We start from the raw sequence: 21,684 nt of genomic DNA on the forward strand, positions 1-21,684 counted from the left end.
GAAAAGACACTTATTCTAGTAAATAGTGATGGGAAAATTGATATCTACATCAAGAAGAATGAAACTAGAACCCTAATTTTCACCAGTTACAAAAATCAAACAAAAATGGATTGAAGATTTAATTTTAAGACTTGGAATTATGAAGTTACTGAAAGAAAACAGGGTAAATGCTTCAGAAAATTGGAACAAGCAAGGAGCTTTGGACAAAACTCCAAAAGAACAGAGAAGAAAAGCAAAATTAGACAAACGGGACTACATAAAACCAAAAAGTGTCTATACAGAAAATACCCAATAGCATGCAGAGATAATCTAAAGAAATGTGGAAATTATTTGTAATTTATACATTTGACAAAGGGTTGATATCCAGAATGCATAAACAAATACAAAAACTCAATAGAAAAAACAAACAACAACACAATTAAACAAAGAACAACAACAAAACCCACCCACCAAATAACTTGATTTAAAAATGGGGATAGATTCCAACAGACATTTCTCAAAAGAAGACATAAAAATGGTCAACAACCATGTGAAAAATGCTTAACATCACCAACTATCAGGAAATGTAAATCAAAACTACACTGAAGTACTATTTTACTTCAATGCCAATGGCAAATCTAAAAAAGTAAATAAATAACTGCAGATGAGGATGTTCAAAAATAGAATTGGTACACACTGTTGGTGGGAAGATAAATAATGCAGCAATTATGAAATAAAGTAAGGTGATTCCTTGACAAACTAAAAACAGAACCACCATAGGATCCAGCAAACCCACTACTGAGTATATATCCAAAGGAAATGAAATCAGTATGTCAAAGAGACATCTGCACTCTTATGTTCTGGTAGCATTATTCTCTATTCTGAAATGGAAACAACCTAAGTGTCATCCACAGATGACTGGGTAAAAAAATGTGGTCCTGATGCACATTTGAATAGTATTCAACCATAAATACAACAACATTTTGTTATTTGAACGAGCCAGACACAGAAAGACAAGTACCACATGATGTCACTTATACATGGAATAAAAAAAGGAATAAAAACAGGTGTAATCTACAGAAATTAAGAAAAGAATGGTGGTTACCAGAGATGGGATGGTGAGAGCAGGAGATGAATTACTGAGTGCTAATTTGTAGTTAGACACGAACAAGAATCTCTGTAGTACAGCTGCAAATTATGGTGACTATAGATAACAATAATGCATTACATAGTTTGAAAAGATAAAAAAAAAGAATTGTGAAAGTTTTCACCAAAAAGAATGATAAATGCTGTTGATAAATGTGTTAAACTTTGGTCAACATTTCATAATGTACACATATGTTAGGTACTACATGGTACCACATTAATATCTATAACTTTGTGTATGTGAAAAGTAAAAATACAAAAAAAATGAAAATGGAGGAAACTGGCAATACTGAGTAGAAAACTTTTGCTGAGCTTTACTACAAAGGGGAGCAGAAGGATGGAGCAGTAACTAGAAGACAAAGTGGAATTAAACATTGTGCATTTTTTTAGATGGGTGTATGAAGCATATTTCTATGCTGCAGGGGATGATCTGGTAGAGAGGAGGAAACTGGTGTAGGTGTGACAAGAAGTTGTGAAGCAAAACCCCTGGGGAAACAAGCGGGAAAAGAATCCATTGTACAAATAAAATCCCTGGCTTTAGATCCAAGCAATAACAGAAATAATGAAGTCTTACATGGACATAAATAAATGTGGTAGCAGCAGTCTGTGAACATTTTTCTTATTACTGTAATTGGTCAGTAAAGGAGAAATGAGTATCAGCATCTTAAAATAAGACTAGAAGTGAAGGTGTAACTTTTCAAGAAAAGAGGAGGTTTGGGCTTAGAAGAGGAAGAAATCTGAAACTACCTAGGCTATGCTATGCTTTCATTCCAGTGAGTATAGTAAAGTGAGAGAAGGGTAAAGGAGTCACAGCCTTAAGAATGGAACTGATTGCAATGATTGATCATGGAATTTAAGCTAGGCTGAGAGCAATGAAAGGATAGCAAAACGTTAAGAGACAGTCAAATTTGGTAGGTCTTAGTAGGACTCAAGTAGTGTTCAAATCAGGTTTATTAGAAGTAGTCACTACAGTGTAGAAAATAAACAAACAGAAAATGGGATTCGTGAAATCAAGATTATGGAAGTGTACACTACTGTTCATGAGATGCACTTGGAGTATAAACATGGGAGTGACTGAGGAAGAATGAAAGATCAATACAGGGTATCTCGTTGAGGATTTCAAAAATGAATGATTATGTTTGAGGATCAAACCTTTCAATCCCTGTTCTCCTTGGAGTCCTTTGTCACCTGGAGCTCCTGGGGGACCTGGAGGGCCTGGTTTACATGTCTCATCACCTGGGATTAGATAACCAATGGTAAGCTAGCTGTAACACATCCAAAAGACTAAGCCTAAACAAAGCATGATAGGCTAGGAAAAAATAAAACAAAATAGAAAACATCTATTTTTAGTTTCTTTTCTGCCCATATACAACTCTCTGTAAGAAAAAGGAAGATATGATATTGTTTATAACTATCATTATTGGATGAGCAAATTTAAACATCAAAGAATTACAAAATCTTAAAAGTAGAAGCAACAATAGAAAACCTTAGAAATCAGAGACATAAATAATGCCAATTTCAGCTATATTCATGTATAAGTGAAACAAACAAAAGCAACAGAACTTAACAAGAGTAAAATACAGCTTACTAGGAGGGATGCGAGGGCCTGGAGGGCCAGGAGGTCCTGGAAGACCAGGAGGCCCAGGCTGTCCATCAAGTCCAGGAGATCCAGGAATAGAAATACCAGGTGGCCCTTCATCACCTTTCTGGCCTCTTTCTCCAGGAAATCCAGGGGGCCCAGGGGGACCCATAACTGCAGTCCCTAAGATCAGAAAAAAGGATTCATTCAAAATTATCAAAATGATCTTATTTTAGAGGTATTACCTTAGTTCTCAATGAGATATTAAGTACTGAAAACATCTTTTAACATAATGTTGGCTATATTATATTTTTTCCATGCGAATCAATATCTGAAAGGAAGAAAAATTTAAAATAATGTAACAATTTGAGTGTAATAAATAATAACTTGATGTAGTTTTATTACTCTGGTAAATTATTTATAATTCTCTTCACACCCTGACACTATGATCTATAAATCCCAGAAATAGAAAGTTACTAGGAATTGGAAAAAGGGTATTTCAGAGTTTCCATATAAACATGGCTTCATTTCTAGACATTCTTTAGTCCTACTGTCAATTCCTGTATCATTAACACACTTCTTAGTTACGAGTGTCATGTTTTCAAAACTGGTGAGGAAATTACATACATCTTTGCTCATTTTTAAAACAATCTTTACTATACCTACGCATTCACTCTTCCAAATTAACGTTAGAATCCTTTTGTCAGTTTCAAAGCCCACTAGAATTTAGAATGTGACTAATTTAAACATAATGTTTGGTAGAATCAAATATTTCTAATATTGATTTCTTACATGAAATAATAATAGAATGCATATCTCTATATTTGGTAACTCTATATTACTTAATATTTTATAAAATTATGGAAAGAATTCATACATATTTTCGGTTTGGTTTATTCATGGGTTTGTTTTTATTACTGCTGTGAATTTCTTTGCCTCTACTGGCCTGTTCTCCCTTATACTGTTACGTAGTCAATAATGATAATATTGAACCAATCTTGTAAACTGTGTTAAAACCTGTTTGGTCATAATGCACTATTATTTAATAAACCTCTGCATTGCTCTCATTAATATTTAAGATTATCACTTCAATGTTTATAAATGAGATTATGTTACACTGTTTTGTAATGTTACCTCCTGGATGGTTTGATTTCAACGTTACTTAGTTAGATTTCCTCTTCTTAAAAATGTTCTGAAATGATTGAAACTGTGCTAATTACCTGTTTTTTGACAGTGTGGTAAAATTCATCCAGAAAACTAGAAACTTATGTATACAACCAAAGTTTTTTCATAGAGATTTTTAACATTTCAAAATCTTCTATGATAATTGGCCCTCTTAGGTTTCCTATCTTCTTAAGGCAATTTTAATAATTTATTTTATGTTTATGAGAAATTTATATGGAATTTCAAATATGTTAATATATTTTTCTTATAAGTGAAAATTTTAATTTTTAATATTAATAGCCCTTTTATTTTACTAAAATTATTTTCTGTCTCTGCCTCTATCTCTTGATTTTGTCTGTTTGTCTGTCTCTCTCTCTCTTTCTCAGTACTGGAGGATAACCCAGGGGCACTGCACCACTGACCTATATCCCCAACCCTTTTTAATTGTTTGCTTTGAGACAATTTCTTGATAAGCAGCCAAGGTTGGCTTCAAACTTACGATCTTCCTGCCTCCATCTCGTGAGTAGCTGGGATTACAGGAACATGCCACTTTGCCCAGCCTTCCCTCATTTTCATATTGATTATATTTGCCAGATCTTATCCATTTCAAAACCTTCTCAATAGCACCTTCATTTTCTCTATTAAACATTATAATTTTAGGGGGCTGGGGATTTAGTTCAGCAGCACAGTGCTTGGCTGGCAAGCAGAAGGTCGTGAGTTCGAGTCCTGATGCCCAGAAAAAAAAAATTATAATTTTAGATTGGCTTTTCATTTGATCTCTTTATCAAGTTTTCCTGTATACTTTTTTGGGGTTGTTTCATTGTGTGTGTGTGTGTGTGTGTGTGTGTGTGTGTTAAATTTAGCTTATTTACTTTTTTTGTGGTACTAGGTTAGAGCGCAAGGCTTTGTGCATGCTCAGTAAGCAAGCTACCATTTAGCTACACCTCCAGTTCCTCATTTACTTTTATTGATTGATTGACTGATTTATTGATTTTTTTTGTACTGGAAATCGAATTCAAGACCTTGCGCTTACCAGGCAGGCATTTGTGCCACTGAGCTATATCCCCAGCCCTTTCATTTACTTTTAGTATTTTTAATTTTGTGATAAACTAAGGGTACTACTTTTGGTGTATTCATTAAGTCTTTATATGAAGAGTTTTCATTGTTGCTTAGTATGCAGTAGCTTGTCATTTTCATTTCTGTTTCATTGTTATCTCTATTTATAACTGTGATTCTTAAACATAAAAGTGTAAAGATATTTGGCTTTTTTGTTGTTAGATGATCAATTTATTTCACTGTAATCACAGAAAGTAACATATGTATTAGATTTTTTCCAGACTAATTGTGTAAACTTTTGTAAATATTTTATGTATATTTGAGAACAAGGTACACGTTCCACTTTGAACAAAGTTCTCTTTCCCATGCAGATACCTTGATTTTTTGCTGAACTTATTTGTGTCCTTATTTTTCACCTGCTTAATATGGTAGGTATTTGCCAATTTACCCCTTGTAGTTTATCAGTTTTCACTGTATAATATTCAAAAATATTTATTAGATGCATAGAACTTCATGACATTTATATCACTGGCATAATTTATTTATCTATATGAAATATTTGCCTCTTTATGTACCTTTACTAAATTCTATTTCATACTGTACTGGAACTGCTAAGCTAGCTTGCTTTTTATCTCATTTGCCTAAAACATCTTTGCACTGTTTTATTTTCAACTTTTTATTTGCTTTGGATATATGTATTGTGCCTTGTACATATATATTTTATCCCAATTTTATGTTAATATCTTTCAACTGGTGCTTTGTCTTTTTCAGCCACTTTTTGTTCTTGAATATTGCTTCTTCTTCCATTCTCTCTGTAAACTCCTCATGATATATTCAGAGCTTCTATGTTTACTTTTAAATCTCAATTTTTCTCTCATATTTCTCAAATCCTTAACTCTTTTATGGTAGCCTGGAAGAATTCCTTATTTCAATTTTCCAGTATATATCTGGCCAACAATTTTGAGATCAGAAATCCAAAATGCATATTTAGATCACGAAGAAACACACACCCATTTTCTTTTCCTGAGGGATTACTGAGTGTCGCTTATCTTATTATCGAACATTTTATTTGCCGTATATTTTTGAAGGGAAAGGAACCATAATTTATTGAGTATATACGTATGCAAGGAGCTGTACAAGATGCTTTTATAAGTTTTACATAAATTCCAAATAAAAGCCCATTTCAGAGAGAGTCTGAAATAAACATGCTAGACAAAAGCAGTGCTCAGTTTGTGGACATATTGGAAATACTACACTATACTATGTATCCTCAAAGGGGATATATAAAATTGCGTATTGAGTTATAAGGTGGCATTGCACAGTAAAATCACCATGGAGATTTCTAGTTAGGTGTTTTTAGAATTCTAAATGGACACTGCTTCTTACTCTTTTTTGATATAGGAAATCTTGCAAAAGCAGATATTAGCAGCCCCTTCCTTAACAGCATGAAAAATGTGATGATTCATGCATTGGAGCACATCTTTGTTTTGATATAAGTTATTAATAATAAAAAATTAGAAAGGCTATCCTTAGGATAAAAAGGCACTATGTAAACGGAATTTTAAAAAAAACATACAAGTGAGGAATCTGTTGAAAAAGAATATAGTATAAGCTGGGAAGAATCTGGCAATTCAAAAGTACTTGTGTCTTCTACTGTCATTCTTATCCCGGAACTAGTATGGTAAAGTATATACATGGATTATTATTGATGTGCTAAGCACAAAATATAGTCTCTTTTACCTGGAAGACCAGGAAGGCCAGGTGGACCCTGTATTCCAGGAAACCCTCGCTCTCCTTTTTCTCCAGGCAAGCCGGGTAATCCAATATTTCCTTTTTCTCCTATAGTAACACCAGTCCCAGGTCTAGGTATTACCTTTATCATGAATGAAAAAATAAAGAAAATCAAAACGGAAGACTCTTGTTCTCCTAAAAGTTATTTGGGAGCTACATATGACTATGATGCCCCACTTTTATAAGGTATTCAGATATGAAATCATTAAGACTATGACACAGATTGAGTTACATTACTTGTCACTTTTATCTTCCAACTGATTTAGGAAAGGTCTGATATTAATGACAATATTATCACCTTCCCTAGACCCAGGCTTACAAAGTTGGTAGATTTTTTTCTTGTTGTCTCTTCTTATGAGGCACATTCAATTCATTCCAATAATCTAAAGCTTGACAATTCTTTACCAAAAATGTCTCTCCAATTTTCCTTGGTCATTCCTTTTGCCACAGCTACTATCCTCAACTCACTTGGACTAACAGATGCACTTTTACACTTGTTCCTTCAAATCCAAATCTGCTGCTAAGATATGATACCTCATAACCCAACTTGTCTGAGTTAAATACTCTGCTTAAGCACTCCAAATGGCTTTCTACTTCTTACTACATCTGCTGCTACTTATTATGCTAGACTCTTTCAGGTCATTTCATTTCTAATACCTCTCAACATAATCTCTTATTATTTCTAGCAATAAACTCTTACCAAAGTGAATTCTGTCTACTAGAATCACTTCACGCAACTTACACATACTTATCTCCACCTTTGCATATGCCATTCCAAATATGTACAATGGCCGCCCTCGGTTTTTTGCTAAGTTAACTCATGTGTCTCTTCTCCTCTTCCATAAAAATCATCTCTTAGATAAAGATTATATTGCTTAAACCCAACTGACTGATCATATCCTTTTCCTATGTCTTCTTAGAATTCAAGATTTAAGTTTATTTGTAAAAAACATCATATAAAATAAACTATTTAAAATTAATCTCATAGACCTAAAAAGGTAAATAAACTTCAGATTTAAGAAATTGTCAGCCTGAGGTAAAAATAAACATCTACCACCAAGGTATGATATTTCATCTTACATCTATTAGATATAAAAAATATTAACACATAAGGAGAATAAAAATTGTAGGACCCAGAATTGAGACAGTAGTTCAAAAGTGAATGTGAGCTTCTGGGTAGGACTTAACTCTCAAAATTTCCATTTATTCTGATACTCATCAAAATTTTATTATCTCATTTACTAAAGAGACTATTTTCTGAAGAACTGAAACCCTGATTTTAAAGTGAAATTATAAGAATTGTCTAAGTACTTAAATATATCCTCAGTAGATTTAATATAGTTCTAAGTGTTAATAAGTGAGACATACCATGGACAAAAAAAATTAATGTTACTAGAATGTCTGGACATATAGATTAAGTTTTATGGCACCCACTTTGCTGTGGCTTCAATGCACAGTCAAGTCTAAAGTCTGGAATCTTACCAATAAACCAAAGAAAAAAACACTGTCCAACCTCAGCAATGACATTTTACTTTTAATTATCTTGGCAATATATTGAATTAAATTTCATGGAGAATGCAGACATGGCACAAACATCTGAAAACAGCTGCCTACATTTATTATTGAGTCCCTAGAAAGCATAAACTCAAGAAAGAAAGAAGTAGGAGTCAGATAACTGCAAACTGAGAAAATCTATTAGGATTAATTCTACCCAATTCTATCTTTCTCCTGTGTTCTGTAGAAGGACAGTACCACCCACCACCCGCTATTTTTTTAATTAAACCTTTGTAAGCTACACTTGCACCACCTGCTGGTTGAGAAATCATGTGGCAATCATGATGCAAAAATATTACAGTGCCATTATTTTGGATCTTTACTGTGGAGAATTACTAAGCAGAGAGAATGGTACAAAGACCCTGAGGCCAACATTAATGAAACTTTCAGATGTAAATATTTCTGAGCAATAAAAATTGATAATGACTTGAACTTTTCTGTGAGAAAAAGGTAGGCAGTACATAATTAAGGTGCAAGAATGATAATGCAGCATTCAATTTGATAAATGAAGACTCAAAAAAAAAAAAAAAAAAAAAAGACTCACAACTCCAGGAGGCCCAGGTGGCCCAGTCTCGCCTTTTTGGCCCTGTTCAACACAATTGCAAAATGTTAGCAAAAAAAATCACATGAAAACATCAATTTCCTCAAGAGAATATGAGACTTTTCTATTGAAAAGTTTCATAAACATACTTTGAAATCAGTAATAAAATATACGTAACGAGAAATATAACAGGAGGTAATAAAACAACACTGGGCTAGACCTAGGATGACATGTGGTACTGATTCATGTTTAGTAGCTATATAATCATGACCAAATTAATTAAATTCTCTGCTTTATATACAGAGAACAAAGGCTTAGGATCAGACTTATCACTGTAACATTCTTTGATTTTAAGATTCGTATTTTCTTCTATAAATACTCTAGAAATAAAGCAATGAAAAATAATGTCACTAGAATCTGTTGAAACCATCATTATTTTTACATCTATCCTTATTATTTCTCAAAATTAGTGAAGAGCATAAGTCAAATGTTTTTTCTATTAGTGCTAGATATTTTAGAGGTGATGTGTGTAACACCAGGAACAGCTAATCAGTTATGATTCCTTCTATGGGTTTGTTATTAGAAGCTAACAAAAAACAAGGTCAGATAAAAATTTTATCCTTGACTAGTAGCTACAACAGCATGGAGAACTCAATATTCAACTGCTACTTAAGTATAGACGTTTATCTAACACTTCTATTCTGGTTCTAGACTTGTTCATAGAAACTGTTCATCTACATATCACTCTTTTGAAAGAACTACTCTGCCTTATAATCTTTATACTCCTTCAAAAGAAACTCTATGGCTCCCTTTATCTAACTGTACCTTTTAGGTCAAACGAAAAATTGGATCTAGCTTCCTAAACTGCAAGGAAAATACATGCTTTCTGGTTACATTCAAGTTTGTAATATCTTTCCCTTCTTGCATGAAAAGCAGAGCTTTGCATTTTGGTTTCCATACAAAGCAATTAGAGACCAAAGGGCTTGAAGGACTTGGTATTTTATGACATGCTAAAAATGAGATAACTGCATGTTTCAAACATTCTTTCAAAATCACTCTTAAAACAGGTAACTAAATGATATTAGTCAGTCAGAAATTGTCCAATGAAAGCAACAACAAACAGTTATCCACAGACTTACAGATAATAATTGCATAAAGAGTACAAATGTTTAGAAGAGATATACTAAATTCCCATTTACAAGTCTCTCTATGAACAGGACTGCATTAATATAGTGCTGAATCCTTTTCTGGAAAAAAAATTTTACCAATACATGTACAAACAAAGGCAATGAACTCGAAATGAAAATGGAAGAGTTAAATAATCTTTCTTCTTTTTCCACTATATGAACTGTAATTTAGAGTAATGGAAGAAAATTGAAGGGATAGAATATAAAAGGAAAAGAAACAACATCAAAAGATGGATAAAGACAGCACGTTTTAAATATAAAGGCTAGTTATTTATAAGATTTTTCATTTATATCTCTACCTTGGGAGAGAAAAGTATGATATCAAGTAGAACAAAAATAGGCACTTTAAAGTATTAAAATACTTACCTTTTCACCAACTCTTCCTGGTTCACCAGGGTAACCAGGATCTCCAGGTAAACCCTTTAAAACAAGAGGACAGGGTGATATCAGCATAAGTGATAGATGAGGGACTTTTCAAAATCCTTTGCTCCATAACAGAAATAATGGGTACACTGGCACAAATAGTCCATCAAAATCAGCTTCTTCTTAGAACTGTAGAAATTAACAAAGTTTGTAGCAATATAAGGAGCATTTTATTTATTTTGGTTTTTTAAGGTTAAATTATAATAAGTACACAGACCTCAGTGGCATTTTCAATTGTTGTATTGCTATACCTGCCCCCTCAGTTCTGCAGCAGCCTAGATAACAAATAGCTCACAATTAAGGTAGAAACCAGCAGCCTAGCAGCAATTGTAGGACAAAGAACAGCACTGGAGCTCATTTTAAGTTTCACCCCTATAGAAATGTCATTATTTGAACTCTCTGGCAGTTTGCGAAAAGAACCAACTTGCAAAGTTATCATTATTTGTCCTGACTTGGCTCTCCCAATGTAAACAGAGAGCCGCCTCTCTCCATGCCCTTGGGGGAATGAATTAAAACAATCAGAGGCAACTGTTGAGTATATGGCTGCTTCAATCACAAAACAAAGATCAGTTGTTCTAAAAGAAGCCTAAGTCTGAGGCTCTGAATTTGTCTCTTGTTTTAAATGCTTTAAGCCTTCTATGAACTAGATTTTCTAAGTTGAGGATTGCCTGTTTAGTTAAAGTTATCTTGAAATTTAATCATTTCAGTATTTCTAACCTTCTCTCTTGTTAAGCAATCTCTCTTTTAGTATAGCCTTCAAATTTCATCAAATTTTGTATCTGTCTTTGAAAACCTTTATAATGCGCACTGAAAAAGCTTATGTTCACAGATGAAAAAAACTACATGTTAATGTTATAGTTTTATTTATAAGTATGCAAAACTCAGAAACGACCAAAATATCCTTCAACAGGTAAATGAATGAACAAACCTTGCTATATCCAGACACTACTCAGCAATAAAAGGGAAAGAACTACTGACACATGGTACAATATATTATGCTACATCAAAGACTTATGAGTTAAAAAGCTACATGCAATGTTTCTACTTTTACAACCTTCTAGGATGGGTAAAATTATAGGGATGGAGACTAGATCAGTTGTTGCAGTAAGTTCAGAGTGGGGGATTAGGGGAGGAAATGATAAGCAAAGAATGGGAGGGAACTTTTGAGGGTTACAAAACTGGGATTATGGAGGTGGTTACACATTTGGACATTTATCAAAACATAGAAATATGCACTAAAAATTATTCAGTAAAATGTTAATAGAGCTGACTTTGAAATAAAATTATCTCCAATTTATATTCAAAAGAGAAGAAAGAATAATTTTCATTTATTTAACCTACCTCCAAATTGTAAATGTTTTTTTCTATCCTGTTTTTAATCCATATCTACGACTACTGCCAGTTTGGGTGAGGAGAAATAACCTCAGCTACTCACTGTAATGCCTGGTTGGCCACTCTCTCCGTCTTTGCCTGGTTTACCCTATAGGATATGAAGAAATGAGAGAGTAAGAACATAAAATTAATTAGTTAGGAAGCATAAAACTAAAGAATATAACAAGTTTTATTCCTGCCCTGGACTATATTAAATAAACATTCCACACTTCAATATTATAAAAAATAAGTATGCAAGTAGGGATATTTCCAGGCAATGAAAGCAGGATTTAAGAAAAAAAAAAAAACACATATGGACATATTAAAATATTTTGAACAAAGTTTGGTAGTTATAAGACTTACTCTTTTGCCTGGTTCTCCTGGCTCACCCTTCTCACCTTTCCTACCACCTGGAGGACCCTGTACATACAAAAAGTAATTTCACCTTGGTCCATGGGATACTATCAATACCGATTTACATGAAATAATGCTGAATTATTTTAGGTTACTTACTGGAGGACCACGTACCCCCGGAGGTCCAGGAGGCCCTGGGTCACCAGGAAGGCCCTATATAATTATAGGGAGAAGGAAAGCAATGATAATACTCAAACATGCATTATTACTCTAACAACTAGAACTAGCTAGGATCACTCTTAGCATACTTAACTGTAGATTCATGCAGTACCGAAAATAATAGAATACTCCTTACTCAAAGTTGAAATCTCCTAGGAAATAGAATTTGGAGCCCTCTCTGGTTGCTTCACTTTATTTCTAGCATGTTATACAGTAGCCATGCTTTGAGACAAATAACAAGACAATGCTTTAAATGAAAAGATTAATGATTTTTATTCTTACAAAATGTTTTATATAAAGCAAGACAACTAAAAATTAGGAGATTTGGGGGCTCCCGTAACACATATACATTTAGGCAGAGAATAAAATGGTTCAATCTATACTAATGGTAGAATTTCAATACAATTTTCCTTTATTTTTAATGTTCTCATTAGCATTTAAGTGAAATAAAAATGCACAAATCCTGATCTATATTACTATGATGTAATTTTATACATGAATACATTATTCAAATAGTCCAAAATGAAAATAACCCAAATGCGATCAATTGATGAATGGGTAAACAAACTGTACACTATCCACACAATGAACCATTACTCAGGGAATGAAGTACAGATACATTCTATAAAATCGTTGAGGGCTGGGGATGTCGCTCAGTGGCACAGTGCCTACCTGGTAAGCACGAGGCCCTGAGTTCATTTCCCAGTATCAAAAAAGAAAAAAATCATTGAACTTAAAAACATTACACTAAGTGAAAGTAGCCAGGTAGAAAAGACCACATAGTGTACGCTTCTATTTATATAAAATATACAGAACAGTCAAATCTACAGAGCCAAGAAACAGCTAGTAGCTGCACAGGATTGGAGATCTGAGGAGAAATAGGGAGGGACAATTAACAGGTATGTAATTTTTGGAGAGGGCTGATGAGAATATTCTAAAATTAGGTGTGGTAGTAGTTCCACTATCCTATCAATATATAAAATGTATAATAAATTGGATACATTGTATGGTATATAAATGATATCCTAATAAGCTACTTTAAAAATTTTAATTATGCCAAATCCGTATTATTTATAAAATACACTCATATGTAACCATATGCTAGTTTATAATGCATTATAATGGAATGATATTTTCATAGCTAGATATCTTTCTTTAAATTCTTATTTTATTTTTTCAGTTTTATTGAGTTATAGTTAACAAATAAAATAGTATGTATTTAAGATATACAATGTGATGTTTTGATATATAAAAACATTGTGAAATGATTACAATTAAATTTTTTGTTTTTGTTTTTGTTTTCCGGTACCAGGAATTGAACTCATGACCTCGCACTTGCCAGGCAGGTGCTGTGCCGCTGAGCTAAATTTCCAGCCCCGATTATAATTAAATTAATTAACATATTCATAACAAGAATTTAATTAATTTCCTCCCTACCTACTTACCTGATCTCCCTTTTGAAACTCTACATCAATTGGTCTTTTCTGTTCACTGATCTGCCCAGGTGGTCCAGGTGGGCCCTGAAGACCTTGCTCACCCTATTTTTAAGGTAAAATAAGACAGTGATATTTCATAAATTATCACAGACAATAACATAACATGTAAACGATGTCGACTGCAAGAAACAAAGGTAGGAAAAAGATAGTTTGAATGAATATGAAAGGAGAAAATATCTAAGGGTTTAACAACTAAATCTTACTCACCTTTTCACCCTTGGGTCCCTGGAAATTTAAGCCCATATTCCCCTGAGGAGAGAAGTTTCAGTTTAAAATCTCATTTCCAATAAGTAAAATAATCTACAATGAATAAAGACATAAAGAAAAAGAAAATTACCTTTGGTCCTGGCGGTCCTGGTGGGCCAGGAGGGCCCTGAGAGATACAGAAAAGAGGAAAATGTTATATTACTTTGTTTATTTTAAAATTATTTTGTTTCATAAAAAGACTGAAAGAAATCTTCAAAAATATTGTTTTTCATCATATTGTCTCCCTATTGTGAGAAGATAAAAGAGTATATAAGATCCAAAACGTACAATAGATATTGTAAAATGGGAAGAAACTTCAAAAGAGAAACTGATTTGGGGGGATGGAAAAAACAAGAAAGAAGAAAACAAAAGGAAAAAAAAAAGATATATATATATATATATACACATACATACACAGACACACACACATATATACACACAAAAGATAGTTAAAATAGTTATGCTAATTTCTCTTAGTTCACTGAAAATATGGGTTTGTGCTAATATTGTTTGGACACTTAAATGCTGATATCTTGTACTCTGAGTAACTAATTTAAAGATAACAATATGCAATGTATCAACCATTGTTACCCTCCTATCACACTGTTTTGAAATTTTGGTTTTTGTTTCTTTTTCTTTAAAATAAAAAGTAAAAAAAAAATATTGTTTTTGTGATTGGGGAATGTAGCTCAGTGTTAAGGCACTTACCTGCTGTGCAATCCCCAACAAGGTAAAAAGTAGCCCTGGTTTGTTTTCCTTTATTGCTTTTTAGTCAGAGACACACATTTAAACTGATTAAAACAAAGTAAATAAATATCAAAATTTCTGGTGACAGGATAGGCGTGGACAGGAGCAGAAAGTTAGGAAGTAAAGGAGAAGGATAATACCAGCAGCCAAAAAAAATCAATAAAAAAGTAAAGGTCAACAAATATCATTTTTCTGTTATCAGAATTATGGGTAAATTTAGATACCCTAAAGCAATGAATTCTAGTTTTTAAAAAAGCATGTATTTATTTTGTAAATCCAGTTTTATTTTTCAGCAATCTGTCTTTATGTTTTTGAGACTGTTTCAAAATCTGAGAAATTAAATATGCACTTGTCTGCCCAAGTATATCATTCCTTAATCTCAAGGGATCTATTTATTTATGTGTTACACCTTGGTGGCACTTGCTAGATTTTGTTTCATTTGCTGAATTAGTGTTAACTGAAGGAACACTTAGAACTGTAGACAGAGCAGGTTGAGAAGCTACAAGGCTTCCAGAAATACCCAGCGAAAACCAATGTTTAAACAGCAGAGTTAGGGAAGAGTCACGGTCCAGAGTTTCAAAACAAACTAAACAAAGGAGTTTTCTAAACCTTTTCCAAGGAGTTCTAGGAAAGCAGAAATCACTACCTTTTCTGATATATTCTTATAGTAGTTACCAAACATTTCCTTCATTCAGGAATAGATAACCAATCACCACAAAAAGCAATTATACAATCTATTAAGGTATAGTATAATGAAAACTGGCACCTAAATGTATGACAAATAGAGCAGGATATGTGAAACTATTTTGACTGATACACAATTTTCTTACCCTCTTAAAAGGCAACAACAGCTAAGTCCAAAACATGACTTGAATTAAATCTAATTATTACAGGGTCTACAGGATAGCTAACATAGTTGTACTACTGACTTCTATCGCTTTACTGAAAGGAACAGTTAATGATCAATTATTTGATCAATCTTGCATGTCTTTATTTGTTTCCCTGAGAAACCACTTTGAAGATATCAATATGTAATACAGCAACAGTTGTTAATTTCCTACCACTTTGTCTGTAATTCTGTATTGCATGTATTGTGCTTATGCTATTTTGTAAATGGATGTCTGTTTGTTAATGTGTTTTCCTTCTTTTATTCTTAAAATAAATTTTAAAAAATTATTACAGGGTAAAAAGACTTAGAATTCATTAGTATAGAAAATAAGAGTGACTGTAAAGGGAGTAAGAGAACTGATTGTACAATTAGTTTCTTCAGAAGGCTTTGCTTCTTTCCTAGGGTACGCATATTTATGATCCCATTGCAGAGTGATTATTTACTTCATCAATGCAACTATTTTATCTGAGTAATCTAAGAAATGAGAGATGATATTTTTTAGTGAAGCTGCTTTTTATTCTTCTTCAACAAATAAGTTGCAGTTTCCAGAAACATATTTCACCAAGAAACTAGAAGATTTTACGAGAAGATTGCCTTAGGAGATTTCCTGAAGATGGTCAAAACTGACTTAACATATCAGGAGGCAACCAAAAAAGTACTTTCAGGCTGGAGATGTATCCCAGTAGTAGAGTGTATACTCAGCATATTCAAGGCACTGGGTTTCATTCCTAACACTGAAAAGACAATTTCATATTAAATCTCGCCTTTTATGTAGAGTGCATATTGTTTACCATATCATAAATCAGCATTAAATAACAAAATTATAGTTGTGAATAATAAAAGTGAATTATAGTTTCATATATTACAATTAATATTAATATTGGTGAAAGGAGTCAGAAAGAAAAAAAAAGAAATAAAATTGCAGAAGAAGCTTACCAACAAACCTGGTGGTCCTGGAGGACCAATTGGCCCAGGTATTCCCTTTGGACCAGCTGGGCCCTGTAATAAACAGAGAAAAGAAAAGGATGAAAGATACAACAAAAACAAGAAACAAACCCAAAACTAAAGCTTCTCATTGTATCTTACAAAGAACTAAGTGGATGAATTTTAAATTTAAGTGGTCACCAGAATTGTGTTTTATAATTCTGTAATTGTGCAGTAAGTATTATAAGTAGAATTTTAAAATGTATACAAATAAAAGGATTAAACATTTATAAAGGAATTCAACTAAATAGAATAAACACAGCTTTCAGAAAGTTTATGTTTTACAATGGTAGAAAAACTGCAGGACAAACACATAAGAAAATTCTACAAAACAAAGCAATAAAGGTAGACAAATATTAGCAGGTCTTTCATGCAAACATCAGTAGGTAGAAATGGGAAGGAAAAGGCTATGACTTCCAAGGAAGCCTCTCTAATTTTAAAGTAAGTTTAAAGACAAAGAGAGAACTGAGACTAACTGAGACAAGTGACAAGGGGATGATACAAGTATTATGGAATACAATTTGGCATCCTCACAAACTGAAAATCTGCCTGTCCTGCAAACCTGCAATTCTGTGCCTAAGTATAAATCCTATACTATTTTATAATGAAATAAATTTTAATATGTTTACAAATAGAAAGTCATATGGAAGCAAAAATGACTGAATTACAGCTATATACAATAATATGGATGGATCTTCTATCAAATAGAAAAATCAGTTGCAGAAAATTATATAAATATTATATTATTTTATAAAGCAAAATTAAGTACTTTGTTGCTTAGAAACATAAGTATATAGAAGAAGCTGTTTTTAACAATCAGTGAAAACAGGATGATAGATGTATCTTCAGATGCTGAAGAATGTGACTGCCAAGAAAAACAGGTTGATTCAAAACTGTAGTATGCTAATTCTTTTTTTTTTTTTGTACTGGGAATCAAATGCTGGACCTTGTGCTTGCTAGGCAAGTGCTTGAGCCTCTGAGCCACATCCCCAGCCCCACTTCTAATTCTTAAATGTTGTATTGGGTATATAGGTGTTCATTTTATTTTTTTATATTCTCAGAAATAGAACCATGCCTCTTTGGAGTCACCTACAAGTCCTATGGATACTGGGACCCACCAGCCCACTTTCTGTAATTATAATTTTGCAATTCCTAGTCCTTCACATAAATGTCGACATAAATGTTGTAATCTTTGCTGTTTAGTTTCAATTTAGTGTATTGTACTATTTCAGGTTGCAATATGTATTAGGAGGTAATGTTTTAGTGTTAGAAATACTGCATAGTGTAGTTATTGCATAATTTATCTATACTCTGGCTTTCATAAATTGATGAAGATTTACCAAAAAAAAATATGTGTGACCACTGGTCAGAAAGATGAAAGAACACATACAGCTTACTCGAATTATCTCTGACCCAGAATGCTTTTATTTACAGATAGAAAGTACATGTAATGTCTAGCAAACACGATATGATTTCTATGACTAAAACAGAGGGTACGAAGGTTTGATGAGTTGCTGTGATCTTGTTCAATCATACCAACAAAGAAGAAAATCCGTGGATGCTTACTTGTATTCCAGGAGGACCTGGATATCCTGGGTTACCCTTTGGTCCTGGCAATGATGACAAAATTATACTACCTGGTTCTCCCTAAAAAACACAGATATGAATAGATGTCATAAACTATTAAATATGAAAATTGGGAACAGCACAAACAATTATCAGATAGTTCAATTTGTCACATAAGTCTAGTGAAATATTAAACCAGCTCAGTAGTTTAATGAATAAATTTACCTTTTAAAGGAAAAAGAGGGAGAAGCCAGAGTGTACTGAAGTTCAATAGGTTCATCAAGAGCCTATAGCCATCATGGCCAACCTTTTAGATGTTTCAAGGATTAAACAGTTTGCTGCAGCACGTGTGCTGCAGATTCACCACCATGGGCCTGTAGTATGTTCTGTTAATCATTCATTAAAATATTTATCAAATATTTGCCAAAATTGTGTTAGGCTCTGGATATTCAGTAACGAAGAAAATAAATAAGGTCTCTATTTCATGGGAATAACAATATAATGTGGAAATGAAGATCCTAATATGTAAATAAACATTATCACATTCTGTCAAGGACTATGAAGAAAAACAGTATGGTACGGTGAATAATGAAAGCCTAGTGGAGAAAATTACTTTAGCACAGGTAGTCAAACAAAGGCAACCTGTGAAGGGAATATTCAGGTTGAGACCTAAAGGACAATAAAGGGCCAGCCGAGTAAAGATAAGGGGAAAAGTAACAGGCAGAGTATATACAAATGACCCCCTAAAAGGGTTTGCCACATTCAAATAATTGATCGCAGAATAGTATGACCAGTGAGACAAGGGAAAAGTGGTTCAGGGCAAGGCTGTAAATTAGGTAAGGACCAGTACGTGAAGGTCTTACATGCCATGGAAAAGAAGGAGGACTTTATTTTAGACAAACAGCAGGAACTTTGAAGGTTCATAAGCAGGGAGATTAAATTATTGATATACATTTTATAATGATCATCCTTCACTGGTTGAGAACTAACCAGGTGGAATGTGGGGGGTAGTAGTGAGAAAGGGTTAGTGAAGACGTTACTGCAGTACTTTAGCTTTTTTTTTTTTTTTTGGAACGGAGAATCAAACTCAGGACGTCAGGCTTGCCAGGCAGGCACCATGCCACTGAGCTATATCCGCCGCCCTAGTGCAGTACTTTAGATGAGACATTAAGATTAGGGTCTTGACAGTGGAGATAGAGAAAAGTGGATGAGGTTAAGATACATTTAATAGGAAAACTTAATAGTATTCCATGGTAGAATGTAATGAGTTTGTGAAACCATGAAAAATATGAACACTGCATTTCAGGTTTTGAGTTTAAACTGTATATACTATGTAGTGATGAAAATTAGAGATACAAGTTACTAGAGGGAAGAACAGCTTTACTTTAGGTGGGCATTAATTTGAATGTCTGGGAGATATCTTCACCATATCAAGGGGACAGTTGAACACATGTATCTAACTCAGAAAAGTCTGATCTGAAGATATAAATGCAGGTATTCAGCAATTATATAGTAGTCAATATTATGTCTGTTGGCACAGAAGTGAAGGAGGGGTCAGCGCTATGTCTTGATGCTTGCTGAATAGAACAGAATGAGTTTTCACAAAAGACTATAGAATAATCAGAGATGCAAAAAAAAAATCAGAGATGTAGAAAAGGAGGCTGTCATAGTAAAGAACACTTCTAGAGGGAACAGATGATCAACTGTATCAATGTAATAAGATGAAGAATAAGGGGGTCAAAAAAGAAGAATGAGTCTGATATACACATTTTCAAGTATGTCAACAATGAGAGTATACTTAAAGTCATGGGAACAGAGGGGCAACTTAAGGAGAGCTCCTATGTGTGTATCTGCACAATATCTAGAAGCACCCATTTTGAAATGAAGTCCAAGTCATTATCATATCAGAGCTTCAGCCTTTCAAAATATATTATTCAAAATATTTACATTCACAGCATGAGATGCTTACCTTCATACCTGGGATCCCAGGAGGTCCCTAATATTAAAAAGGAAATGGATTATTTTATATATTTGAAAGGAGAACAGAATACTTTCTAAAAAGAATACAAACAATAAACTAATGTAGGATCATTTCTGAATATTAGTTGTTTTAGGATACTTAGAGGTAACATTTATATTAAATATAGAACCCTTGGTTTTGTCCAGCAGAGAGCTATCTTAACAACTTCTTTTATTAAAAAATCTCTTCAGTTCACTATTTTAAAATATTCTGTTTAGTTCCACACAAGTGCATTGAGCTCATTCTCTATACCTCCACTTCTTCCATTAATTCCTGTATTCATTATAATCTTGAATTTTACAACTTACTGGAGGGCCCTGTAAACCAGGAAAACCCGGACTGCCTGGAAATCCACGTTCTCCCTAAAAGAAGTTAAAATAAAGAGAATACAATAAAGAGAAACAAGAAACAAAGAATATATCAACAATGATTTATTGAAAAGATTTCTGAAAAAGCCATTTTGAAACATACCAGACTGCCAAAAATTTATTATTTGTCACTTTCCAATTATTTCAAATATCAACTGTCCATATCAGTTCAACCTACCAAGATATTTTTATCCCTAATCATCCATCCTAATCAGAAATAAAGAAAATTTTTTTCTACACTAGTCATTTTCTTCTGACAAATCCATTTGGAGACCATCAAACCAGATTCTTATCATGACATTTAACAGTTAATGATTTGCCCCGATTTCTTACCTATGTGTTATATAGATTCTTATTTTAACTGCACTATTATACCTTTTCTTTTATTGTCAACTATTTCAAATTATTTTTGCAAAGAGGGAAAGACGGTTAGAAAGAAGGGCATTAATATCACCAAGAGAACAATACGAGCAATAACTCTAGCAATTGCAGAACATTATGTTTTCTAGGCACCCAATTTTTCTCACTTACTAATATGGACATTTGGTTTAGAAATCAAAAACTAAAATTATTTCAGAAGAACCCCAATGCATCCTCCTTTCAAATAACTATATGGTATTGTAATTCTAGAAATAATCATGTCAGAAAGTTTAAAAGAGTAAAATTACTAAGTCTATGTGCCCTTGCACTAGTTTCCATACCCCTTGCCCTACCACCACTTTTACACATGAAAAAAGCAGATCCAGCAAGGAAATAGCCTGTACCTCAAATTGAGAAGGCAGAAAAAAGTAACCAATACCTTATAGCTCCAACTCTAAGGTTCATTATTGTCTTACACAGTAAGAGGTATAAGAAAATAATCTTATGTGAAAGTACAGGTAATAAATCCATTCAATTTTTTAAAACCTGTTGCTCATATAATTGGTGGCCAAAACCAAAAAAGTAATCATTAGATCTGCTAAGCAGTTGTGTTAGAAAAGGAAAACAAATTCTTTTAATCATAC

The 21,684-nt window shown here is 33.2% G+C and overlaps 1 protein-coding gene across 5 annotated transcripts in view; it reads right to left on the bottom strand.

Annotated features, from left to right (window-relative positions):
* The window catches only part of Col4a5 (collagen, type IV, alpha 5), a 240,931-nt gene that overhangs the window by 106,427 nt on the left and 112,820 nt on the right, over nt 1-21,684 (bottom strand). For all 5 annotated transcript variants that reach the window (XM_013504524.1, XM_005404675.1, XM_005404674.2 and 2 more), the window contains 15 exons: nt 20,621-20,674; nt 20,262-20,288; nt 18,293-18,373; nt 16,679-16,741; nt 14,198-14,233; nt 14,068-14,109; nt 13,810-13,902; nt 12,305-12,358; nt 12,155-12,211; nt 11,856-11,900; nt 10,364-10,417; nt 8,814-8,855; nt 6,665-6,797; nt 2,714-2,887; nt 2,278-2,361 (listed from right to left, as the gene is read on the bottom strand). In XM_013504524.1, the coding sequence (XP_013359978.1) occupies nt 2,278-2,361; nt 2,714-2,887; nt 6,665-6,797; nt 8,814-8,855; nt 10,364-10,417; nt 11,856-11,900; nt 12,155-12,211; nt 12,305-12,358; nt 13,810-13,902; nt 14,068-14,109; nt 14,198-14,233; nt 16,679-16,741; nt 18,293-18,373; nt 20,262-20,288; nt 20,621-20,674 (1,039 nt within the window). The remainder of the gene's footprint in view (nt 1-2,277; nt 2,362-2,713; nt 2,888-6,664; nt 6,798-8,813; nt 8,856-10,363; nt 10,418-11,855; nt 11,901-12,154; nt 12,212-12,304; nt 12,359-13,809; nt 13,903-14,067; nt 14,110-14,197; nt 14,234-16,678; nt 16,742-18,292; nt 18,374-20,261; nt 20,289-20,620; nt 20,675-21,684) is intronic.

This window comes from Chinchilla lanigera, unplaced genomic scaffold (genome assembly GCF_000276665.1).
Source record: "Chinchilla lanigera isolate Chin_1 unplaced genomic scaffold, ChiLan1.0 scaffold00089, whole genome shotgun sequence".
NCBI lineage: Eukaryota > Metazoa > Chordata > Mammalia > Rodentia > Chinchillidae > Chinchilla > Chinchilla lanigera.